General features: G+C 35.8%; 1 protein-coding gene across 1 annotated transcript in view; it reads left to right on the forward strand.

The window, feature by feature from the left end:
* The window catches only part of MICU1 (mitochondrial calcium uptake 1), a 234,430-nt gene that overhangs the window by 167,884 nt on the left and 42,680 nt on the right, over positions 1-23,866 (forward strand). The window contains exon 9 of the mRNA XM_051982176.1: positions 8,420-8,557. Within this exon, the coding sequence (XP_051838136.1) occupies positions 8,420-8,557 (138 nt within the window). The remainder of the gene's footprint in view (positions 1-8,419; positions 8,558-23,866) is intronic.

Below are 23,866 nucleotides of genomic sequence, written 5' to 3' on the forward strand. Positions count from 1 at the left end.
ATCCTTTTTCAATAAAAAATGTTCTTTCTAGCAAAGCTTTGGTCTACATAATGAAAAGCAGAATGCTTCTGATCTCTTTGGGCATCTTAACTCTTAGATTGTTTTGTTGGTTTGATTTTTTTTTTTCTGAAATTATTGTGACTTAGAATTGAAGGAGAAGATCGATGTAAGTAGAATCTGCCCTTTGAGCACCTGATAAACTCTCTTCCTTGATGCAGGGGTTTACCTTACACAGCCTTTCCATATGGAGTTTATACACATTCAGTTTTCAGGTCATTGGAATTTTAAACAAGCAGTTAATTTTGTAGGCGCTCCAGTTTGTCCACATTCACTCAACTTTTACTTTTTGGGAAAATAAGTACTTCGGAAATCAAATGAGAGCTGGTGCTATTGGTTAATCTTCAGCTATCTTGAGACCTTTCTGTGTGGGGATGTTAGTCCCTGTTTGCTTCTTATTTTTTAGTATTGAATTGTCTCCATAGCTTAAGAAATTTCTCTCCCATACTCTCCCAGTTGTTTCCCATTTCAGAGGAAGGTGTAGAAACAATAACACTTAATTTCCTTGCCTTAGGGGATGGATTGTGGGTTATATTAATATGAGACGTTCTTTTCATTATAGAAATGATTTTGATTGAATTTGACTGAAGGAGATGGTCCTACTGACCTCATATTGTATTTTTGTATCTAAAATGTGAACCATCTCAAAGATGTCAGAAGGTGATCAGCAACATTAAAGGCAGTCCAGTCATCCTGATGAACTTGCTTAAGCAAGTCTAGCTTATATGTCATTGTGATAGAGGGTTACTGTATTATAATTATTATTATTAAATGCTGCCAGACCTACCTCAGAAATGAAATTATGTGTATTATTTTGTAAACTTTAAAGAGGTCATTCCTTAAATTTTTTTACCACACAACTCAATATAGAGCCCACCAAGTAAGAGAATGATTTACAATCTGTGTTGGTCAATGTTTGGGGAGGGAGGGAGAAGAAGGAGAGAGGAAGGGAAAGAGAGAGATGGATGAATAATGTGGAAATGTTATTCTTGATTATGTATTTTTGTTATGAGTTTTTTCTTTTACATTGAATTTGTGGGAGAAAAATTTTGTCAATTGAAAAATAAAAGTTTAAAAAAAATACATGTAGACTATTGTGTTTTATGTGTTCTGATTAAATTATGTCTCAGTGTGACTTTGTATGCAGAATATAACATAGGACATTTCTAACAATTCTAAGTAATTGAGACTTACACTATTGCTATAGCCCTCTTGGGTTTGCAGATGTTCTGAGTTACTTGCCTTGTCCGTGGCCACGCAGCCCACACCGAAAGGTAGGGGATATAAACTAGGCCCCTTGTTGCCTCTTCTGAAGTGGCCAGTGTGGCCCTCTTATTCATGGAACTCACATTCCTTTGAGTTTTTTCTTTCAGACTCTTAATATTTTGAATGTAGATTTAAGTTAAGGTGGCAAGAATCTCCTTTAAATTACAGACTGAAAGTAAGCAGTTGTGAGAAGGCCATGGGTCCCTTCAGAATCCTTAAACCAGACTTATCTTACAGATAAGGAAACTGAATCCTAGAGACTTAGAGTGACCTGCCTAAGTATGGTAGACAGTTACTGAATCTGATGTTCCAGAAGAGCAAAGGAATTGTTATAGGCTTTTTTGGTCCCTTGCAAATGATTCTTAGGGAGATAAAAAGGAATCATTACTTTTGTCCAAAGAGTGAAAACTCTGAATTCCAGATATAGCTCTGCTATTGACTTTGCATTTACACTTTTCCCTTAGTGTAAAAAGTAGAGCTCTCATCTCTTCTACAGTTCAGCACTTGAACTGACACAGGATTGTTTGCCAATTATTCCTTGGGTGTTAAGTCTTGACACTTCAATGAGTCCTTGGCCAGGATTGTCTTTTCTTCATCATCTCCCACAATGCTCCACAGCCCCTGGAGTTAAAGGCTCAATAAATACTTGTTGACTTATGTAGGACTCAGGGCCAGAAACTTGCTTTTGACTTACTATTATAGTATATTTGTCATATGAAGTAAGATCTAGGAATTTTGAGTTCTTCCTGTAAATTCCCCTTCTAACCAGTAAATGCAAGGGAGCAAGTCACACTTCCCTCTTCTAGAATAATGCTCAAATGATAGTTAAGTCACTTAGATTGAACACCAGATCTTGAGAGATAACCCCTGCTCTTTCCTGTGAAATGGGGAAACCTTTCTGCCAAATGTATCTGCTCTTGTCCCGTCTTATGGACGCTCCATTTTGCACCCTATTTCTTGTATATGGATCAAGAGAAGTCAATCCCTGAGAAGCCTGACCTTAGATCTCCATGGTGTCAACTATCAATTATAGAAATAGATTTATGTTTTAAGGAAATTTATCCTGCATTCGCTGAATGCCTTTGGAGTAGAGTGCCTTAAATGACTCTTCCAGGATCTGTGATAACAGCAGCACTGGCAGAGCTGGGATCTAGAAAGCCAAATGCTCTCAGATTAAAAAACCAAAGTTTGGTCAACTAAATAACGGAGGGTTGTTATATTTTACTTTACGTTTTTCACATGACTAATATAAAAGTGTTGATCAAAAAAATTAGATAAGATAATTGAAAGTGCCAGGCTTGGACTCAGAAATGTCTGAATTCAAACTCTGCTTCAGCTATAGTTGCATGATCCTGACCAAGTCATGTTGCCTACTGTAGCCTCAGTTCCTTCTCATGTAAAATGGGGATAATAATAGCACCTACTTCACAGGAATATTGTGAAGGTCAAATAGGATATTTTATGCAAGGCATTTTGAAAACCTTTAAGTAGTATTTAAATAGCAATTATTGTTGGTAGTATCGATGAGGTTTAGCTTTGGGATTCCCTTCTGTCAGGGAACCAAATGATGAGGTCTAAATTTAAGGAACCAAAATGAGATTAGGGTTTCTGGTGGTCAGGGAGTTAAATGATGAGATCTAGTGGCAGGTTCGGGGTTCAGGCAACCAAACAGAGAGGTTTGGCTCCCCTACACCCCCTTGAGATTCGGCGCAAGGATAGAGGGTTTTGGGGAACCCCCTTCTGGCAGCACAGAAGTTCTCTGTAAAGGGATTTACAAACCTGAAAACCTAGATTGATAAAAGAGGTTTATTATAGGGATTGGGAAGTAAAATTTCTAGTAGAGAAATCCTGACAGAGAGGCATAAAGTCTCGTTAGAGAAGTAGGTGAGGGAGATAAAGAGAGGGTAGCGCTGGAGGAGAATATTATATTAGCGGGCAAAGGTTTCTTTGGCATACCGTAGCATGGCATGGCATAGCATGTTAGGACCTCTGCAAAGAGAGGATTTTAGATTGACTCTTTTATAAGCCTTGGCTACAAGCTGGAGGTTGCTCTTGATGGGGCTGGGTCCAGCTTGAGCTGAATTTGAATAGAATTGAATGTGTCTCTTTAATTCAATGGGAAGCTTAATCAGTTGGTGAGTGTTATCAATGGGGGTAGTGCCCACCTCTCAGGATCTTTACAGAGGCCAGGATTCAAGGAGAAGCTGTCCTTCAAGCAGAGTTTTAGAGTTTCGGGGTCCCTTCTTCAGTATGATTATTCTGTTTAATATGTGTGTGTGTGTGTGTGTGTGTGTGTGTGTGTGGTGTGTGTGTGTGTGTATTCAATGGGCATGTTTCCTTCTGTTCATTGGATTTAGATTTTCAGTGCCAGTATCTCCTTAAAAATGCCTTCTGTCCAAAAAGCAGAGATGAAGTTTACATTGGATGTCAGGAAGTTAGGGAGTATTCAGTCCCTTTTTTTTTTTTTTTTAAATTAATTTCAGTTAGGAAAGATGACTCACCTGCCCTCCCAAAAGTCTGTCCCTTCTGTAGACAAGGGAAGGGATGGGCCTGGCTTTGGAGCTTTCAATGAGGAATATTTACTCGGATGACATAGTAAAGTCAGTATCTCCTGAGCCCCCAAAGTCTGTGACCCCCTCTCCTTCCAGGGACATAACCTACAGCTCCTGGTGGTTGGAAATCCTTCTCCCCATCCTGACTACTCATTAAATTCCTCATAAGCACAGTATGAGTTCTTTCTAGGCTTTCTATTGAATCTTGATGTTGTCTTCCTCAGTTCCAGTTGCAGATGCTGCCATCATTCCCTGCTGTTCCCATAACACTGCCAGGACACCGATGGGAAGTTATTGATAATTGACATTTTTTCTTTTGAAAACTATTCATGTCCTTTAATCATTTATGTTTTGGTTTTGAAAAAGATCCAGCCCCAAGTTTATCAGTTAGTCCAGAAGCATTTATTAAGCTCTTATCATAAGTTAGGTACCATATTAAGTTCATGGATTTTCTGATGTTAGAGAGCCATATGGAGAGATCTAACCAGGAGACAATGCTCTACATGCAACAGTGAACTTTAGATTCCTTTTGTTTTAAAAGAGAGGAAAAAATATCAGAGATAAATTCAAGATTTTGAAAAGCATTTCTGAAATAGCTAATATGGAGACATAACTACTTTCAGGAAGCTCTCTGTTAGACACTATTGTCATTTTAAAGACTACGATAGTGATAAAGTTTTATGCCTCCAAGAAAACAGAGCTATAAAAATTTTTCATTTGCTTCATAAACCAATGACAAGAGTAAAGCACAATTATTCCCCATAATAATGAAGAACAAGATGTATTTTAGCCAGAAAATTACTTTGTGAGTCTGAGCTTGAAATTCTTTTTGCCCCATGTGAAAGAATTAAAATTGCTATGAAAACTCAGAACCTGCATTTGATTAACACTCTGAAGCTCATTCAAGTGTTGTGACCATGAGAATGGAAAGCATGTTTTCCACTTGCTTTGACAATTTAGAGCAATGTCACATGCAAAGAAGTACTTCAAAACAAGCAGTTGTGTGAATTATCCTGGCCTCATGCAGCTCTTGTACAGGCTAACTTCATCAGGCTAAGGGACTCCAACTCTTCGGGTTTCAATTCCCTTTCAGTCATTTTTATTCCATTCTTTATATCTCAGGATGATTGGTAGCAAATATAAAAACACAATAGAAATTGAGTAGTTCTGTTTTCTAACATTGTATATCCTTTATTCTTTATACTCACTCAGACAGTCTTTCCCATTGGACAAAGCAGTGTTTGAAAGTCTTATGTGACACTGAATTTGAGCTGCCTGATGCTAATATTACTAAGACTTAACTACTCTTTTATGTTCCTGTTATCAGTGGAACCTTTGATTTCATATTCTAAACATGACCTATCTTAACAAAAGAGACAGCTAGATAGTATAGTGGATAAGAGTGCTGGTCCCCTGAAATCATGAAGGCCTGAGTTCAAATGCTAATAGTATGACCCTGAGTAAGTCACTTAACATATTTGCCTCAGTTTTCCTCATCTGTAAGATGGCAATAATAATTGCACTTAACCTACTGGAGTTGTGAAGATCAAATGAAATAATAATTGTAAAACCCTGGCAAAGAGTATGGAACATAGTAAGTACTATATAAATGCCAGCTATTATTAGGACCTTTTAAAATTTGAGCTCAGTGGAGAGCTTCTTCCTACATTGAAATTATTTGAGATTTATTGTCATTGTAAAAGTTGCCAGCAAAAATCCTAGGAAATAAGCAAAGAGACTAATTAAGACAATAACTAAAGCAAATTTGCGTGTTACAAAGTAAATCCTCAATAATGGATAGCATTTCTATATAATAATAAGACACAAGAAGCAATAATAGAAAGGGAAACCCCATTCCAGATAACTACAAAATTCATAAAATAGGCAGGGACTTGAATAGCAAAGATTTGAATAGATTCAATTACAGGGTACTCATAAAAGAAATAAAGAAAAAAATTTTGAAGTTGAAGAAATATTCATTGCTCATGGAGAAGCTGTGCTAACATAATAAAAATAACAATGCTAACAAAATAAATTTTGTTTTTAATATTAGACCAACAAAATTACCAAAGGAATGCTTTATAGAACTCAATAAAGTAATAAAATTCATTGGAAAAAATGAAAGATCTAGAATATCACTTTTAGACTTCAAATTATATTATAAAATGGCATTTATCAAAACCATCTGGTATTAGATAAAAAAAAAAGATTGATCAGTAGAACAGAGTAGACAAGGGAAAATCAGAAAAATAGAATAAAGTAAGACAGCATTTGTTAAAATGGGAACATAAATAAATACAGGAAAAAACTCCTTATTTGCCAAAAAATTCTAGGAAAACTGGAAAACAGTGTGGCAGAAATTAGGCTTAACCAACATCTTACACCATACTCCACAGTTCCTTCTAAATTGATATGTAGCCTTAAAAATTAAATATTATGACGATTTTTTAAAAAGTTGGAAAAGAAACATCGTATACTTCTCAATGCTCTGAGTAGGCTCTAAGTAGGAGATAAATTCTTCACCAAACAAGATAGAGGCAATTACAAAAGATAAAATAGTTAATTTTGATTACTTGAAACTGAAAAGCTTCTACACAAACAAAATTAATACACCTAGAATAAGAAGGGAGGTGGTTAAATGGGAGGGGGGGGAATATCTGTATCATTTTTCTCTGATAAGGATTTGGTATCCATGATATAAATAATAAGTGTATTTAATACTAACAGTCATTCTCCCATGAATAAATAGTCAAAGGATATAAACAGTCAGCAAATAATTATTAAGTACTTACTGTGTACTAGGCACTGTGCTAAGTGCTGGAATGAACAAATAGTTTTAAAAAAAATTTCAGAGTATTTGTTACCACATGAAAAAATGTTCTAAGTCATTAATAATAAGATAAATACAAATCCAAAGAACCCTGAAGTTTCACCTCACATCCTGAAAATTGGTTGAAAAATGAGAAAAAGCAGCAATAGTCAGTGTTACAGGGATTGTGAAATGATGAAAGATCAAGCAGGACTCAAATGAAGAGATGTAAAAGGACACCCCTAGCTTATCCACTCCTTCATGGAGGTAGGAAGTCCACAGGTATCACATACTGCACTTTGAATGTATTGATCAGTTATGCTGATTTTTTTTTTCTTAAAAAATCCCATTTGTCCTATGGGACGAAACAAATACTGGGGGGTTGGGGAGGGAAACATTTGGAATAACTAGGATGATGTAAGAAATGGAAAATATTAACAAAAAAATTTTTAAAGAAGAGATACTAAACAAATACTTAAATTGACCTAATCATAGGTAACGAAGCCCATGCACACTCATCTTGCCAGAGCAAGATTGTTCCTTGTCATGTATAGAATCTGAAAATGCCCTAGCAGTTACCAAATGTTGCTTGTAATGAACTAATGAGAAATTTTATTGTCCCCACATCTTTAATAGGTTTTCCTGTTCTGGTCAGCTTCTGGATACTTCTTTATCCATTTCATTATTTTTGTATTCATGAGTAACATTAACATTTCAGCTGGCACCTAAGAAATCATTTTCTTATTCTCATTCTCTTCATTTTAGATGGAAATTTTATACCATTTTCTGCTGACCCCTTTAGATTGGTAAAGGGTATCTGCATATTTAAATATATTTAGTGATTTCCATTAGCTTTGCAGTGAAGCAAGAAGAATAAAGAGCAACACTGAGACAGGCCATTGTTCTTTTCTGCAGAGTTGTGTTTTTGTGTTCTTGTGGAGTTTTTTTCAGTCTCTATGGACATCTTCACCTTTAGTTATAATTTTGAAGGAAGCTTTAAAAATGCATTAATCTTCTTTGAAAGGAAGATACCCTAAGGAATTTGGGTAACCCCCAAAACACAATAATTACATTAATAAATGTTGTCTGGGAAACTGATATAACTTCAAAAAAATAAAATAACTGGTCAGATTGCCGATTTTTGATTATCTGTGCTTTAGGGAACATTGGCATGAATTATCCAAAGCCAAACTTACTTATTGATTCTTTCTTTTAAGAACTAACACAGTTATTGTATCTTTCGGAACTCACAAATTACCCTATGAGGTAGATTGAAAAATACATTACAGTATCTCCATTTTACACAGAAGGAAAATTAAAGGTTTACTCAACATCACATAGTGGCAGAGCCCCGGGGCAGAATTCTTTGGGAAAGTAGAAAGAAGACTGGTTTTGGACATGACCAGTTCTTACTAGCCAAATGACCTTGGACAAATAACTCACCTCTCGGAGTCTCAGTTTACCTATTTGTAAAATAAAGTTATAATTCCAATACTATGGATCTCTCTGAGTCATTATAATAATAGTACCTTATAAAATGTAAAACATGACGTGTACCATTTTTTTCATTCTAAGCTGAGTTTTCTATAATTCTCAAAAATAGACCCTTCCATTATGTACATGTTTATCCTGTGTTCTCTGTCAGGAATGTCCCAGTATTTTTCTCTTTCACTGATTACACCCTCTCCCATATTGACACATTGGCCTGTGGTGAAATTCTCCCTTTTCCTTCTAGTTTGAGCGGCAGGACCCTGTCAATGGGAGGATCACCGAGAGACAATTTGGTGGAATGTTGCTGGCCTACAGTGGGGTCCAGTCCAAAAAGCTGAAAGTGATGCAGAAGCAGCTCAAAAAACACTTCAAGGAGGGGAAGGTGAGTAGTTCTGACTGAAACCACCATTCCACATCTGCATAGCCCAGCCAGGTGTCTGCCACTCCCACAGAATCCCCCCCAACTTCTATTTGTCAACTATCTCCAGGACTGTTTTAGTTTGCTCCATGAAGATTCCAAATCAGCTTGAGAAATCCTGCTGTTTGTCTTTCATACACTTCTTCCCCCATTTTCCTTGATTCTTTTCTTTCCCAGCTAACTCTGCTTGGAGCTTTTTGCTGTAGTCTTTTCCTGTGACATTTAGTGGTTTTGTCTGTTCAGAATACCTTGAATTATAGGATTTAAAATTAGAAACAACCTTAGAAAGCATATAGTACAACTTCACTTTGCATTTGAGTAATTCTTGGGTTCAAGTGATTTGTCAATAATTAAACACAGAAAGTAGCAGACCAAGATTTCAAACCCATGCCCTTTCAAATTGGATTCAAATCCAGCCATTTTTCACCTATGCTGTACCTCTTCCTACTTTGTGCCATAGTTTTGAACTAATCCTCGTGCTCAGATTAATTATGGATAACTATTAACATTCTCAGGTGCAGGCAGAGAGGTAAGCAGCATTTATTAAATGCTTATCTGTCATAAGTGCCCTAACCACTGGGGAAACAAATAAAAGCAAAAAGAGAGACTCTGACCTCAGAGAGCTTACATTCTAAATGGGGCAAAGGAACAATATTGAAGAATGAAGTTCGGCCAGTCCGAGCCCTTCCCCAAAATGGAATTCCCCTGTGGGAGATGAGGGCTGGCTAAGGGGCCGAGATTGGGGGCTGGAGATGGGTCTGTGAATATAATGACATTGTCTAAGAGTGATACATGTGACCTTCAAGGGACCAACTCTGGTGAAGGTTAGTGAGATAGATAGAATTCTGCTTTATTGCTTAAGAAAATGAGGAAGAAGGGTTTTGAAAGACTTACACAGCCAGGTAATGGCAGAACTGGGCATCTAAAGGTTATGTGGGACAGTGACAACTGTGGTTCAGAAATCACAAGATCCCAGTCCCTCTTATAATCTCAGGAAAGCCGCTCACTCTTCCTGGACCCAATGCCTCCTGAGTAGAAAGTAAAATCTCAAAGAGCTCTCCTCACACTAATATTTTATGATTTTGTAACTTCCAGATCAAGCCCCATGCACCTTCCTTTGGCCAGGAAATAGAAAGGAAGTTGACTCAGAATTAAAAATTGGCCACTTCACAGTCATAGGCTATTGGTAGAGCTGTTACTTGATCCAGACATGCTAGAAAGTAATTTTGAAACATACTTTATTAAAAAGAGCAATTAGAATACCCATTATCTTTGATATGATAAAGCACTGCTAGGCACAGCACCCCCATACACCAAAGAGGTCACCTGAATGAAATTTTGTGGGTGACTATATAAAGATCCAGTAGAAAGAAGTATAATTTTGGTGAGTTTTTTTTTTTTATCATAACAAATAAGTAGCAACAGAATAGAGGTGCTGTTTTTGAAGGAATGGCTAAATAAACATGTGGTGGACAATGGATAGATTATTACTATTATGTTTAAAAACCAAAATAGAAAGCAAGAAAAGAATTCAGCAGAACTTAGAAAGACTGTCAGCCAGTCAGTCCAGAGCATTTGTTAAGCACTTACTGTGCTCAGTGTTGAAAATTCAATACAAGCAAAAAAGGCCCTTACTCCCAAGGAGTTTATATCCTAATGGGGAAGACAAACATAAAAGAAAGTTGGGGGGGGGGGAGAAGGGGAGGAGGAGAAGATGATAGAAAAATCTGGAGTGAAGTCTGATGAGAATTGAAGAAGTAGCTGAGTTGGAGGCTCTGGGAAGAGCCCTCCAATCAAAAGAAGGGGCCTCAAGGGTAGAGAAAACTTCCAAATTGTAAATTCCTTGCTGGGCTGTAAAATTCCATAGTAGAAGTGATCTTCTAGGATGAAGAGATTTCTGGGACAAAATAGAGAATTCCACAGTGAAATACATTGAAAAATGAATTGACGCAGTGTGAAAAAGCAGAACTATATTCACAGTGACTTCAACAATGGAAAAATGAGGGGGAAAATGAAATTTACTATTACTATGACTGAATTTGGCCTCAGAGAAGAATGGAGAACATTCACCTCCCTTTCTTAAATTCAGAGAAGAGGAACTGTGGATGTTGAATATTGCAAATCCTATTAGACATGATCAGGTCACTGTGTTACTTGGTTTTGGTGAACTAATTTTTTTTCCTTTTTAAAAATCTTGATTACAAAGGAAGGCTCGTTGAAATGGCATGTGTTTGTAAATAAATGGCATATAAAACAAAACATCAAAAAATAAGTTTAAAACATGTTAATTGCATGGGTTAATTGCATGCATTCTAAGAAATTAGATGTCATGCTCAGAATTGCCTCATTTGGTCTTTATACATATTATTTACTTATCTATATCTACATATATATGTATATATAATATATATATGAACTTTGCCTCTGATTGTCGAAACCAATCTATTTCCTTCTTGGCTTCAGTGTTGAGTGTTTGTGTTTTGAAACATATTTTTTTCCTTTTTTTTTTTTTTTGCTGAGGCAGTTGGGGTTAAGTGACTTATCCAAAGTCACACAACTAGGAAGTATTAAATGTCTGAGACCAGATTTGAACTCAGGTCCTCTTGACTTCAGGGCTGGTGCTCTATCCACTGCACCATCTAGCTGCCCCTGAAACATATTTTTTATGAGGTGGCAGTTGTTGGACTAACCTTTGAGAAATATCAGCCACCCTCCCAATGTTGCCACCTCTTTGCTCAGGCATATATCCTGTCAAACAAATGATAAAAAAGTGATCAGAAAACAAAAGTTACAGGAGAATTTACTCTTTTCCAGAACCATCTCCATGTATGCTCAATACACATCTGACATCATTTGGAAATAAACTTTTTTTAACTCCAAATATGGGTTAACTCGTGCTTACTTAACAGTGACTGTTCCTTTCTTCTTGCTACATTTTAGTCATTTGACCTTGAATTAATTGCTCACAATGATGAGCTAATTTATTATTTTACTATGAAATTATAGCAAAACAAAAAAAAAACCAATTTATTAAATGTTTCATCCTCTGCTTGCCTCAGTCAAAGCTGAAACTAATTTGAGGCCTGAAAACTTGAAATAAAACATAAAGCACAAGATGTATTTTATCATTTGGTGAAGGTAGTTCTAAATTTGTTCCTGGCTCAGAATTTCAAAATTGATCATATATTTTGATTAAATAGATTCGTAAACCTAGAAGTTCACTAAGAAGCCTTTCTTCCTAAGGTTAGCAGTCTGTCCCTTTAGAAACCATTCTCATGAGAAAAACATCACCTGATCTCTTTAGTGTTTTTTATATTTCCATTTTGGGGTATCTGGCTTGTTGATAAAAAAAAAAAAAAACAACAACATAATTTTTTCCTCCTTTAATCTGTTTTTGTGAAGTGGTATATATCAAGCAAGCAAACACAGCTTGGTTTGGGAATGATCAGCATTTATTCAGAACCCAATAATTGTGCTGTGCTTTGCATTTTCTTTTTTAATGGATGATGGAAAACAGTTCATTCATTCAGTAAACACTTAAAGCTCTTTTATGTGTCTGACTCTGTGCTAATCTCTGGGAATATCAAAAGACAAAAGTTAGTTCCTGTCCTCAGAGTCTTTACAATCTAATCTATAAGAAGCTAGCTATATAGAGGACAATTAGGAAATAATTGAAAGAGGGAAAGCAGTTGAATTAAGAAAGATTAGGGATAGTTTCCTGTAGAAGGTGGGGTCTTTGTTGGACTTAAAAGAAGTCAAGGAAGTCAGTGGTCTAGAGTAGAAGGGAAAGAGTGTTCCAGGTATGGTGGAGAGCCAGAGATAATGCCCAAAGTTAAGACATGGAAGGTTTTGTCTTGTTCAGGGACCAGCCAGGAGACCAATTTCACTGGATCAAAGAGTACTTGGAGGGGGAGTAAAGTTTAAGAAGCTTGGAAAGGTAGGAAAGAGCCAGGTTATGAAAGGCTTTGAATGCCACGTAGATTATTTTCTATTTGCCCCTGGAGGTGATAGGGAACCATGGAAGTTTATGGGGAATGACATGATCAAAAACTGTACTTTTCAAAAATAACCTTAATGGCTAAATAGAAAATGGGTTGGAGTGAGGAGAGACTGTGAAGAAAAATGTGTAATCCAATTAACAAATCTTTGTGGAAAAAAAATATTTATATTTGAGTGACTCTCTATTCTCATAGCAAAGGAATTAAGTTGTCTCATGGGTAGAGCACCTGAATGGGACTTGGAATCAGGAAAACTTGAGTTTGATTCCTGCCTCAGATTTTTCTTAACTCTCTGACCCTGGGGAAAATCACTTAATCTCTCCCAGCTTCATTTTTTTTTTTTCATCTGAAAAATGAGGAGAATAGCATTTCACAGAGTGATTTAAGGATCTAATGAGTTTGCATTTTACAAACCCTAACTGCTGCATAAATTCCAGCTCTCACCAATTGTAGGTACGGTCTCATTCGTACTGTTACTGAGTCCTGGTCTTCAAGGCCATCGAGGCCAACCAGCATCTCAACTACAATCCCCCAACAAAATACTCTAAGGAGTGAATCACTTAAGCAGTCTAGGCCACTTTGCAGCAGCTCTAATTGTTAGAAGTTCTACTTTATGTTAAAAGTAAATCTGTACCAAATTACATCCACCCACCCACTAGAGACCAAGTAAAATAAGTGTTTTCCCTCTTCAGATGACATCCTTCAGATACTTGAAGGCAGCTATAGCAACTATTCTAAGGTTTCTCCTCCAGGGTGACTCCCAACCATGTTTTCCCTTAAATCCTCCATAAGAGATCTACCCAGTGTTGGGGGCACTTTCCTTTAGAACTCTTGACATGAGATGGATACCAATGTAGAAAGCAGGTTGTCTACCAGTGCTTTCCCTCATTCTCACTGTTTGACTATTGCACTTCCTTTTTTAGCCATACAGCTCTCTAATGATATCTTTTATGATCCTTGTGCACAATTCATTGGTAATATGCTACAACCTATTCACATCTACCATTGCACCTTTCCATTAGGTGATTCATAACTTCTTTGGAAACTACAATGTATTCCATAACTCACTGCCATAATAACTGTGTATACTCACTCTAACCCAGCTGCTTTTCCCTTTTTTGTTTTGTTTTCTTTTGTACCATTTCTATTTCTTTACAGCACATTGGGGGTTCATGTTAAATTCCCAATATGATAATTTTACTGCCACTGATGGAGAAAAAACTTTGTTGTATAAGTCTTGACAGATAGTTTCCTTTTTTGTCCTGTTATCCTTCCAGTTTTATTCTTGACTATTCTTCAGATGATCTGGCTTGATTGGACTTCAAACCCAGCTTTTTATAAATTTGTTTTTCCCTCTACTTCCAAATCTTATTGGTGTATGAAGTTGTAGCATTCCTAATTTTCCATCATTATCCATAAGATTTGATCATCAAGCTTATATTCTAAACAGATATTATTAGCTTCTCTGTTTCTCACCTTGGCAATGAGATGAAGTATTTCATGATTGAGAGAGATTCTCAGCTTTCTTGGTCTATTCATCATATCAATTGATATGCATTAGTTAAGCTTCCTTAGAGAATGGGATGACGGTCATCTCTGAATGTTATTTAATCCATTTCCTTTATTTTTTTTTCTTATATCAACAGTTTGCTTAGATCAGGGGTAGGGAAGCTTTTTTTCTGCCAAGGACCATTTGAATATTTATAACATAATTCATGGATCTAACAAATTATCAACTTAGGAACTCAAGGACTAGGAGGTTGTTATGCCTAACTTTCAGTTCATTATCACTTGTGATTGCCTAGACAGAGCCAGTCCAAATAATTTCATGGGCCTTATATAGTCCATGGCCTGAATGTCCTCCACCCCTGGCTTAGATAATTGTTGATTTTGCCTCATATGTATATACTGTTTCATATTCATTCATTCTTCTAATTTCTTCTTATTTCAGTTTTTATCTTTGCCCTAACAGTGAAATAAGAGATTTCTATATTGGTAAATAGTCATTTCCTCTCTGCTTGAATAAAATCAGATTTGTTTTCTGTGATATTCTTTGATATATTCCATTTCCAACATCTCCACACTCTCTTTTTGGGTAAAAAAAAAAAAAAAAAGCATTTATAATTGCGAGTCTTCTTTGTCCAGGCTACAAACTATTAGCCTGTCTTATTTCTCACTCTGTAATCGTAATTTCCATCATATTTTTCACCATACTTTGCCAACATCACTGAATGTTGAAGTATGTGTTAATTTAATTTGGAGGGTTGAGTTTTTCACAAAATTTCTCTACCTTATCTTCTGTAACAAATATTGACACCACAGTTACATTCAAGGTAGTTATTTTGCAAATGCTTACCATGAACATTACAATACAAAATAACCAAGAATCCTATCAAGTTTTGCTTTTGCACACACATTAAAGCCAACTTTGTTAACTCCTAAATTTACCTCCTCAAGGAGAAGCTGCAAACCCTCCTTCCATTTATCTAAAATTTCTTTTTTGTCTATTGGCTTTATTTATAGTAAAAATTTTCAGATTTAATACGATTTTATTTTCTCAGCGGTATTCTAATCATTAGTCTCTGGACAAAGACCTAAATTTAGAGTACTAACAGCTGATTTAACATTTATTGATACTCTTAAAGCCAAAGAACTCATCACTAAGTGAACTGCCTATTGGTGAGGAACCTCACCAAACTAGTCTAATCCTCAAAAAGCCAACATAATTTGGACTGTATTCAAAGTCTTTCTATCATAAGAGAACTATCCAAAACTTGTACTTAACTGTCATAGCCTTGAGAGCCTAAAGTCATCTCTGAAGTCATGAAATAAAGTGATATGCACAAAGTAATTAATATTGTGTGCCATCTGTATCCAAAAAAAGAATTATGTTCACTTCTTTTGTTTTGTTTTGTTATCTTACCCATGGTTTTACCTTTTTACTCTGACTTTTCTCTGCCAACATGATTCATAAAGCAATGTGCACTAAAAATTATTTTTTAAAAAAAGAAAAATAAATAAAAATAAAAAGTAATTAATATTGTGCTTCAATTTAATTGAAATGTCATCCCTTTGTTTTATGCATATAACATTCTTACAACTTGTACCTATGCATATGTGGTACAAATATGGTGGCTTAACTTTGATTACTTCTAATATAATTAAAGTATTTTTAAGATCTTTACAAAGATGCAAGTAATGGAAATGTCTTGATTTCCCCATCACTGGACTACTTTTGGAGAGAAACTTGAGGTCTGGATCCATGGCAGCTTTTACTGGCACAGGGATAAAGCAGTAAAAATATGAAGTAGGAGGGTAAGCAAATGAGATAATCTTCTGGGGAAAGGGAATGTATGGCAGAAGAGAGGAGGGAGCTGGTCTGTCTTGTGCTAGAACATAGATGTAACTTAGATGGCTTGATTTTGAAGCCTGGGGGATGATTTCAATCACTAATTAAAAATCTAGGCCCTGTCTATTGATATGAATGTGTATTTATCCACTGCCTGTCTGAATCACTGACACAGATTCCTGTGTCAATTCCTTCTTTGTTTGCTTGCTTTAATAAAAAAGTTTTAAGGTAATGCATTAGGTAATTGAGTATTTTCACTAGACTGCAGGCTATTAGCATGGAAAAAAATCCACAATTTACTGTGATTAGCACATGTGTGTACTTGTATAAGAAATATCATGTGTGCAGTAAAGTGGTCCTTTATATCTTTTGATTAGATTTCAGTAATGAATCCAGCTATATAGGGAGTGTCTAGAGGACGTTCAACAACATATATAGATGGACTTGGTGATTTTTATTTGAAGAAGAGACTAAAAGGGAATACAAAAGCTATCTTCAAGTATTTGAAGGACTCACATACAACTATTCTTTAGCCCCAGAAGCTAAAAGTTACCAAGAAATTAAATGTGGGGAAAAAAAAAAAAACTTCCTGATTATTTGAGCTACATTTTTTTTTACTTACTATTCTATTTTTTCCAATTACATGTAAAGATAGTTCTCAATATTCATTTTCATAAGATTTCAAATTCCAAATTTTTCCTCTCTCTCTCTTATCTCCCCCCTTCTCAAGAGGCAAGCAATTTTATATAGGTTATACATGTATAGTCATTTTAAACACATTTCCGCATTTGTCATATTGTGAAAGAAAAATCAGAAAAGAGGAAAACCATGAGAAAAGGAGGGAAAGCCATGCGAAAGGCAAGAGGGAAAGTGAAAATAGTATCCTTTGACCTACATTCTTTGATTCATAGTTCTTTCTCTGGATACAGATGGTATGTTCCTTACCAAGTCTATTGGAATTGTCTTGGATTATTGTTATTGCTGAGAAGAGCTAAGTCTATCAGTTGATTATTACATGATCTTGATGTTACTATGTACAATGTTCTCTTGATTCTGCTTATTTATTTAAAAAAACATAGAAGTTTCTTTAGGCTTTTCAGAAATCATCCTGTTTTACAGGAACAATAATATTCCTCTACATTCATAAAACATAACTTATTCAGCAGTTTCCCAGTTGATAGGCATCCACTCATTCCTTGACACTACAAAGGGCTTGCCACAAACATTTTTGCCCATCTGGGTCCTTCTCCCTTTTTTAAATGATCCCTTTGGGATACAGACCCAGTAGAAATACTGCTGGATCTAAGGATATACACAGTTTGATAACCTTTTGGGCATACTTCCAAATTTGAGCTACAATTTTTCAATTAAAAATGGAAGTGAACTCACTTGAGAAGTCTTTAGGCAAAGTCCAAATGAATACTTATTAAATATGTGACAGAAGGGATCTTTTTCAAATATAGGTTAAGTTAAATTACCATTGAGGTTCCTTCCAACTCTGAAATTCTACGGTTCTATGAAGTAGCTACTCAATCTCCATTCTACCACGCTTTTCCTTCCAAAGACACATGTTGATTTTGAGTTTACAAAATTACGATTCCCATCATACAGTTCCATAAAATTTTACCAGTAGGTTTGTATTCTAATCTAGGCTTATATTCTAATACTGGCCTCAATTTTTGTATCAAAATAACATGATCTTTCCTAGCCTCTCTCCCCACCTCTTGACTCCTTGCAGCAGACTCAGCAAATCCCAGTGGTGTCAGGTCATGAGATATAATTGCCAAAAGCAGAGTGGAATGTGCTATCACTTTTTAATCACCTTATAGTCTTTGTATCCCAAGAGCTTTGCACATGGTGATAATACTTTCTTATTAAATTTGTCTCTTTGCTTCATTATATAATCATTATCTTTCCATCTTTTCCATGAAAATAACATGAGATACTGTTTCCAAAACTTTGCTAATACTATATCCTCAACATTATACTATCTCTTCACTTATTTTGGGTATCACCTCTCTGTTGGTCCTTTTTGTTCAATCACTTCTCATTCATGGAGAAGTCCATTCTTGTTTTCAGAGGGAAAAACACAATCAAGCATTTCTACCTTCTCTATTGTTAGTTATCTTCATCCCAGTTACACCAGTCAAAGGTCCTGCCCTTTCCCCATGAATCCTCCATTTTCTTCCAAGATAGCCAATTATAATAATGATCCTTTAGTTGTTCTTTGCTTCCCTCAATAATTTTGTTCATTCCAAGTTTTAGCATTCCTGGCACTATTTTGACAGAAACATGCTACAATCTTGTATTCATCTTATATTATCTGGCCTTGCTTCCAGCTTTTCAAAACTAAACTAATTAGTGAGATTCTTGGATATCTAGGCTTTTGTCCTGTTTTTTTCCTTTTTTTTAATTTAATTTTTTTCCCATCTTCATTCATTTTTTCTCCCCATTCATTCTCCTCTATCCCTGCTGGTCACATAAGTACAGTCAAGCAAAACAAATTCTGTTATTAGTTATGTCCAAAAATCTGTTTCTTATTCTGTATATTAGTCCATCTTCTCTTTCATGAAGTAATCAATGATGTTCATTAGTCATCTAGAAATATAAGTGATCTTTTAATTGATCAGAATTCTTAACTTTCAAAATTGTAAATTTTTAGAGCATTGATTTATAGCATATATCAAGAGTCCCCAAACTATTTTCTACCCACTCCACCCCCCCAGCACTAAACTTGGCCTTAGAGTTAAGAATTGTTTTCATTCTTTAAAAACATAAAAATAATTCGTTTCTCAAATATATAAAGAACTGAATCAAATTTATAAGAATACAAGCTATTTCCCATTTGTTAAATGGTCAAAAGATATGAACAGTTAGTTTTCAGATGAAGAAATCATCTGAATGGCTATGGGTATATGAAGAAAGATTCTAAATCATTTTGAATTAGAGAAATGCAAATTAAAACAATTCTGAGGTATCACCTCACATCTATCAGATTGGCTAATATGACCCCCCAAAAAGAAAAATGATAAATATTGGAGAGGATTTGGGAAAAGTGGAATACTAATGCATTGTTAGTAGAGTTGTGAACTGACCCAGCCATTCTAGAGAGCAATTTGGAACTATACCCAGAGGATAAACCAAATCCTTTAATCCCACAATACCACTACTAGGTCTGTATCCCAAAGAGATCATTAAAAAGGGATAAGAATTTACATGTGCAAAAATATTCATAGTAGTCCTTTTCTTGGTGGCACTATTGGAAATAGAGGGAAATGTCCATCATTTGGGGAATGGCTGAACAAGCTATGGTATATGAATGTAATGGAATACTATTGTGCAATAAGAAATGACAAACAGGCAGATCTCAGAAAAACCTGAAAAGACTTGTACAAAATAATATAAAGTAAATGAGCAGAAACAGGAAAACATTGTATGATAATCACTTATGAATCATTCAGCTATTCTCTACAACACAATGATCCAAGGAGTTGGGAAGAAAGATGCTATCCACAGCCAGATAAAGAACTGATGGATTTTGAATGTAAATTGAAGCTTATTTTTTTCCTGTTTTTTGATTTTTTTTTCTTTTGGATCTGTTTTTTCACAGCCATTTCTTCTTTTTCTTCTCTTATTACTAAAGCTAATGTTTTTATGTATCATAATTCTTTCAACCATTCTCCAGTTGATGGGCTCTCCTCCCTTTAATTTCCAGTATTTTTTTTCTCATACAAAAAGAACTACTGTAAATATATATATGACCTTTTCTTTTTTCTTTTATGTCATTATATAGCTGGACCAAAGGGATAAACTATTTTGTAGCATTTTCTTTTTTCACATTCAGGAAGGATTGGCTCCATCAGTAGTACACCAGCATTCCTGTTTTCTCTCAGTGGCACTAAGATTTGTCTTTTTTTTTATTATTGTATGCTTTGTCAGTCTGGTAGATAAAAGGTAGGAAATTTCAAATTTGCTTTAATTTGCTTTTCTCCAGTTATTAGTGACAAAACATTTTTCCCATATGACAGCAGTCTGAGTTTCTTCCCTTGAGAACCTTAGTCCATTTATCAATTGGGGAATGGCTTTTATTCTTATAGATATGAATCAGTTCCTTCTGTATCTTGGGAATAAGACTATCATTAGAGAAACTGTAAAGAAAGCTGCAAATTTTCTCCTTTTTAACTTGTTTTCCTGTAGCTCAGATTACTTAACCATATTGGATTCATGTTAAAATCTTTTTCTTTTTATGTTATCACAATTGTCTTTTTCGCCTGTCTGATTCTCTCTATTCTTTCTTTGGGCATGAATTTCATTCTTCAGCATCTTTTCTGAGTTGGCTAACCCTAAAATATTTTGGTCCATGAGATCCTACTTATCTTTTCTTCTGAACTTTTTGAAATTTGTTTTCCCCAAATTTTAGGTACATGTCAAAATATGCTTAGATTTCCTTTTCTTGTTTATTACAGCTTCAAGTGGTTATACTTTCCTCTTTATAGTCTCATCTTTTTACAATTGGTCATTAAGAGTTTTTAAGTCTTAGTCACCAAAGTTGAATGAAGAGAATATTGAGCACTGACTGTACTTTTCCCTCTTTTCCTACCACTCTTCCTCCCTCCTCTTCTCTTCACCATGTCCTGACTCCTAGATCTGGTTCTTATATTTTCTTTTTCTTTTTAATACTCCTTTCATGATCAACTCTCCCTTCCCCCAAGTTGAAATAACCTAGAAATTGCCCTCAAGTTGAAATCTACATTGCTTGTGACTGTTCCTTAAATCTTTTTCCCTTATACCTTACTTCCCAATATTGACTTTAATGTTTCTCTTTGCCAAACTCTATATGTATAGATTCAGAAAGTGGGAGATGATGAGATTCTTATTTCCTCTTCCTTCTTCATTTCTTTCCAAGTACATCTCTTTTAACCGCACTTCTCCTCTCATAAAAGTAACTGTACAGAGGAGAACCAGCTCCATATTTAACTCCTTTTATCCCCCCTTGAAGATAATAAGATTCTGAAGGTATCCTTAACTCTCTTTCCCCTTTTAAAATGTCAGAACTTCATTGCTGTTTAGTACCTTTCAATTGCTTAAATGTATTTCTTTTTCTAAGTTACTCTTGACCCCAGCAATTGAATGTCAAACTTTTTTTTTGGATAACCATCCTTTCTCCTGCAGGATTATTTTGTAGACTAAGTTATTCTTGGTTATAAGCCTTTATCTTTTGCCTTTTTAATTTTGCTATTCCAAGATTTACTGTCCTTTACAATAGTTGTTGCCAAATCTGGTATAACTTTTTTGACTGTGGTCCTGGGTACTTGAACTCTTTCTTATTTTCAGCTTGCATTATTTTTTTCTTTTGATTTGAAGCTTTGGATTTGAGCTATGGTATTTCTGGTTACTTTCAATTTTCAGAATTTCTTCCAGGAGGTGATCAACATGATCTTTCTATTTATACTTTGCCCTTTGCTTCTAAGATATATGGACACTTTTGTTATTTTTGAAAATATAATGTCTCCATTTTTTGTTTCATCATGGTTTTCATTGTGTCCTTTCTTTTACCTGTTTTCCAGATCAGTTTTGTTTTTTTTTTATTGAACATACTTTACATTTTCTTTCCATTTTTTCTAGTGATTTTACTTTGTTCTAGTATTTATTGTCTCATAAAGTTGAATTCTATTTACTTCTTTCTGATGTATAGCTAGTCCACTATTCGGGCAAGTTTTTAATACCTTCTATCATAGGCTATTTATTTTCATTTAATTTTCTTTCCAAATTCCAATTTTATATATAATTTAATTTGTTTTATATCTTGTTTCATTTCTTTTAGCCACTCTAATAGTTTTGGTGGCCAAACCATTCTTTCCTTCTAAAGTTCTGCTTGTGTTTACTGCAGGGTTATTCTCTTTTTGGATTTACCTCTTGGGTTTCTCTTAACTCATAGGTTACCTTCACTGACCTCTGTTTTCTTCCATTCATTCATCTTTTCCAGTCCCATTCTTGGTTTGGCTTTTGTGCTCAGGCTCTCCTTTCCAAGTGATTTAGAGGCTCTTGGGGTTCTGTTCCTTTTGGAGTCCGGATGCCACTGCACATCTCTCAGTGGTGAGATGGCTGGTATTAAGCCCTGCTCCCACTTCTGTCATGTAGATTCTGTTAGAAAGCCCTGGGTTCCAGTCCTGTCCCAGAGACTGCCTTACATTTGTGCCAAATCACCAGAGCTCTCTGGACCTCAGTTTCATATCTGTAAAATGGGAGTGATCTATAAAATGGGAGTGATTTCCCCTACCTGTGGAGGTGATCGAATAATGCAGTCCTTCACCCTAACCTCCTCTCCCTCCCCCTTCCTCTCTTTTTCTCCCCTCCCTCTCCCTTTCCCCCCTCTCACTTTTTCTGTCTCTCCCTTTCTCTCCCTCTTTCCTTCCCTCCCTCCCCCCTCCTCCATATATAAATGTCAGCAGTTATTATCATTTGTATTATTGCTGTTATCATTATTTTTCCTTTGCATAGTGTCCAATCAGGAGTTGGTTTTTTCCCCCTTTGCTCTACCAGACCCCAGTGGGACACTGGATAAACTGGCATTTATATGACCCCCTCTCGTGGCTCTCAATTCCCCAAGAATCCCCTCTGTTCGGAAAGCCAGGGATAGAATATGACTTCAGGTCCTCAATCACAAGAACTCATGATGGCCTGTACCTCCCCTATTCAGAGTACTAGCTGGTTTCAAGCCAATTTGCAGGGGCACACGCTGACTTCCCTGGCACAGACCCTCTTCCCACCCCTGCCAGCTTCTGGCTTGCTTACCTGCACTTGCTCTGGCTTCCCTGGCACAGCTTCTCTCCTTTGCTCTGCTGGCTTCCAAGTTTACCTGAGCTCACACTGACTTCCCTGGTACAATTCTTCCCCATACCTCTGTCCCCTCCTGGCCATCTTTCTGTGAAGTTTTGGACTGGATTGAGGGGATTCCTCCTGTTTCTTTTTGTTTTCTTTATCATTTCTCTTTCTGGAATCCTTTTCAGACATCTTATTATTAGTTCTAATAATCTTCTAATATATAGAATATGGAATATAGAATATCCAAACTTGTTTGAAAATGTTTTCCTTGACACTGGGAAATGAATATAAACTGCTTGCATTCTTGTTTTTCTTCCCGGGTTATTTCCACCTTCTGAATCCAATTCTCCCTGTGCAACAAGAGAATTGTTAGGTTCTGCACACATATATTGTATCTAGGATATACTGTAACCTATTTAACATGTAAAGAACTGCTTGCCATCTGGGGGAGGGGGCGGAAGGAGGGAGGGGAAAAATAGGAACAGAAGTGAGTGCAAGGGATAATGTTGTAAAAAATTACCCTGGCATGGGTTCTGTCAATAAAAAGTTATTATAAAATAAAAAAAGAAAGAAAATATTTTCCTTGCCCTTTACATGGAAGTTACCTCTTTGTAAAGGCTCTTAAATAATAGTCATAGCTTATGTTTCTGTGATACTTTATAGTCCTTATTTTATTTCTTCTTCACGACAGCCCTTTGAAATAGGAGTTAAAGTATCTGTTAAAGAAATTGATGGCTCAGAGAGGTAGTGGCAAACCCAGGATGCTCGTGCTTAGGGTCTTACAATTCCAAATCTTTGTGGTCTAAGCAGAGCAAAAGATCTTTAAACAAGTCTAAGATGATTTTGTGTAGGTAGCTAGTTGTGGAAAAAGGATGACAAATACAGGCCATCACACAAACCACCAGGGGAACATCTGATTGCCTTCCAAGGGATTCCATCCTAGACAGAGATTGATTTACTCTCTTGGGTCTCAGATGCTAAGCCTGCTTACTCATGTCATCAAGCATCAGGGCAGTGTAGTGGAAAGAAGTATTGTTCTAGGAAAGAAAGAACCAGTTTATATTCTTGGCTCTGTTCATAACTAACTATGTGACTTTAGGC

Source organism: Antechinus flavipes, chromosome 2 (assembly GCF_016432865.1).
Source record: "Antechinus flavipes isolate AdamAnt ecotype Samford, QLD, Australia chromosome 2, AdamAnt_v2, whole genome shotgun sequence".
Classification (NCBI taxonomy): domain Eukaryota; kingdom Metazoa; phylum Chordata; class Mammalia; order Dasyuromorphia; family Dasyuridae; genus Antechinus; species Antechinus flavipes.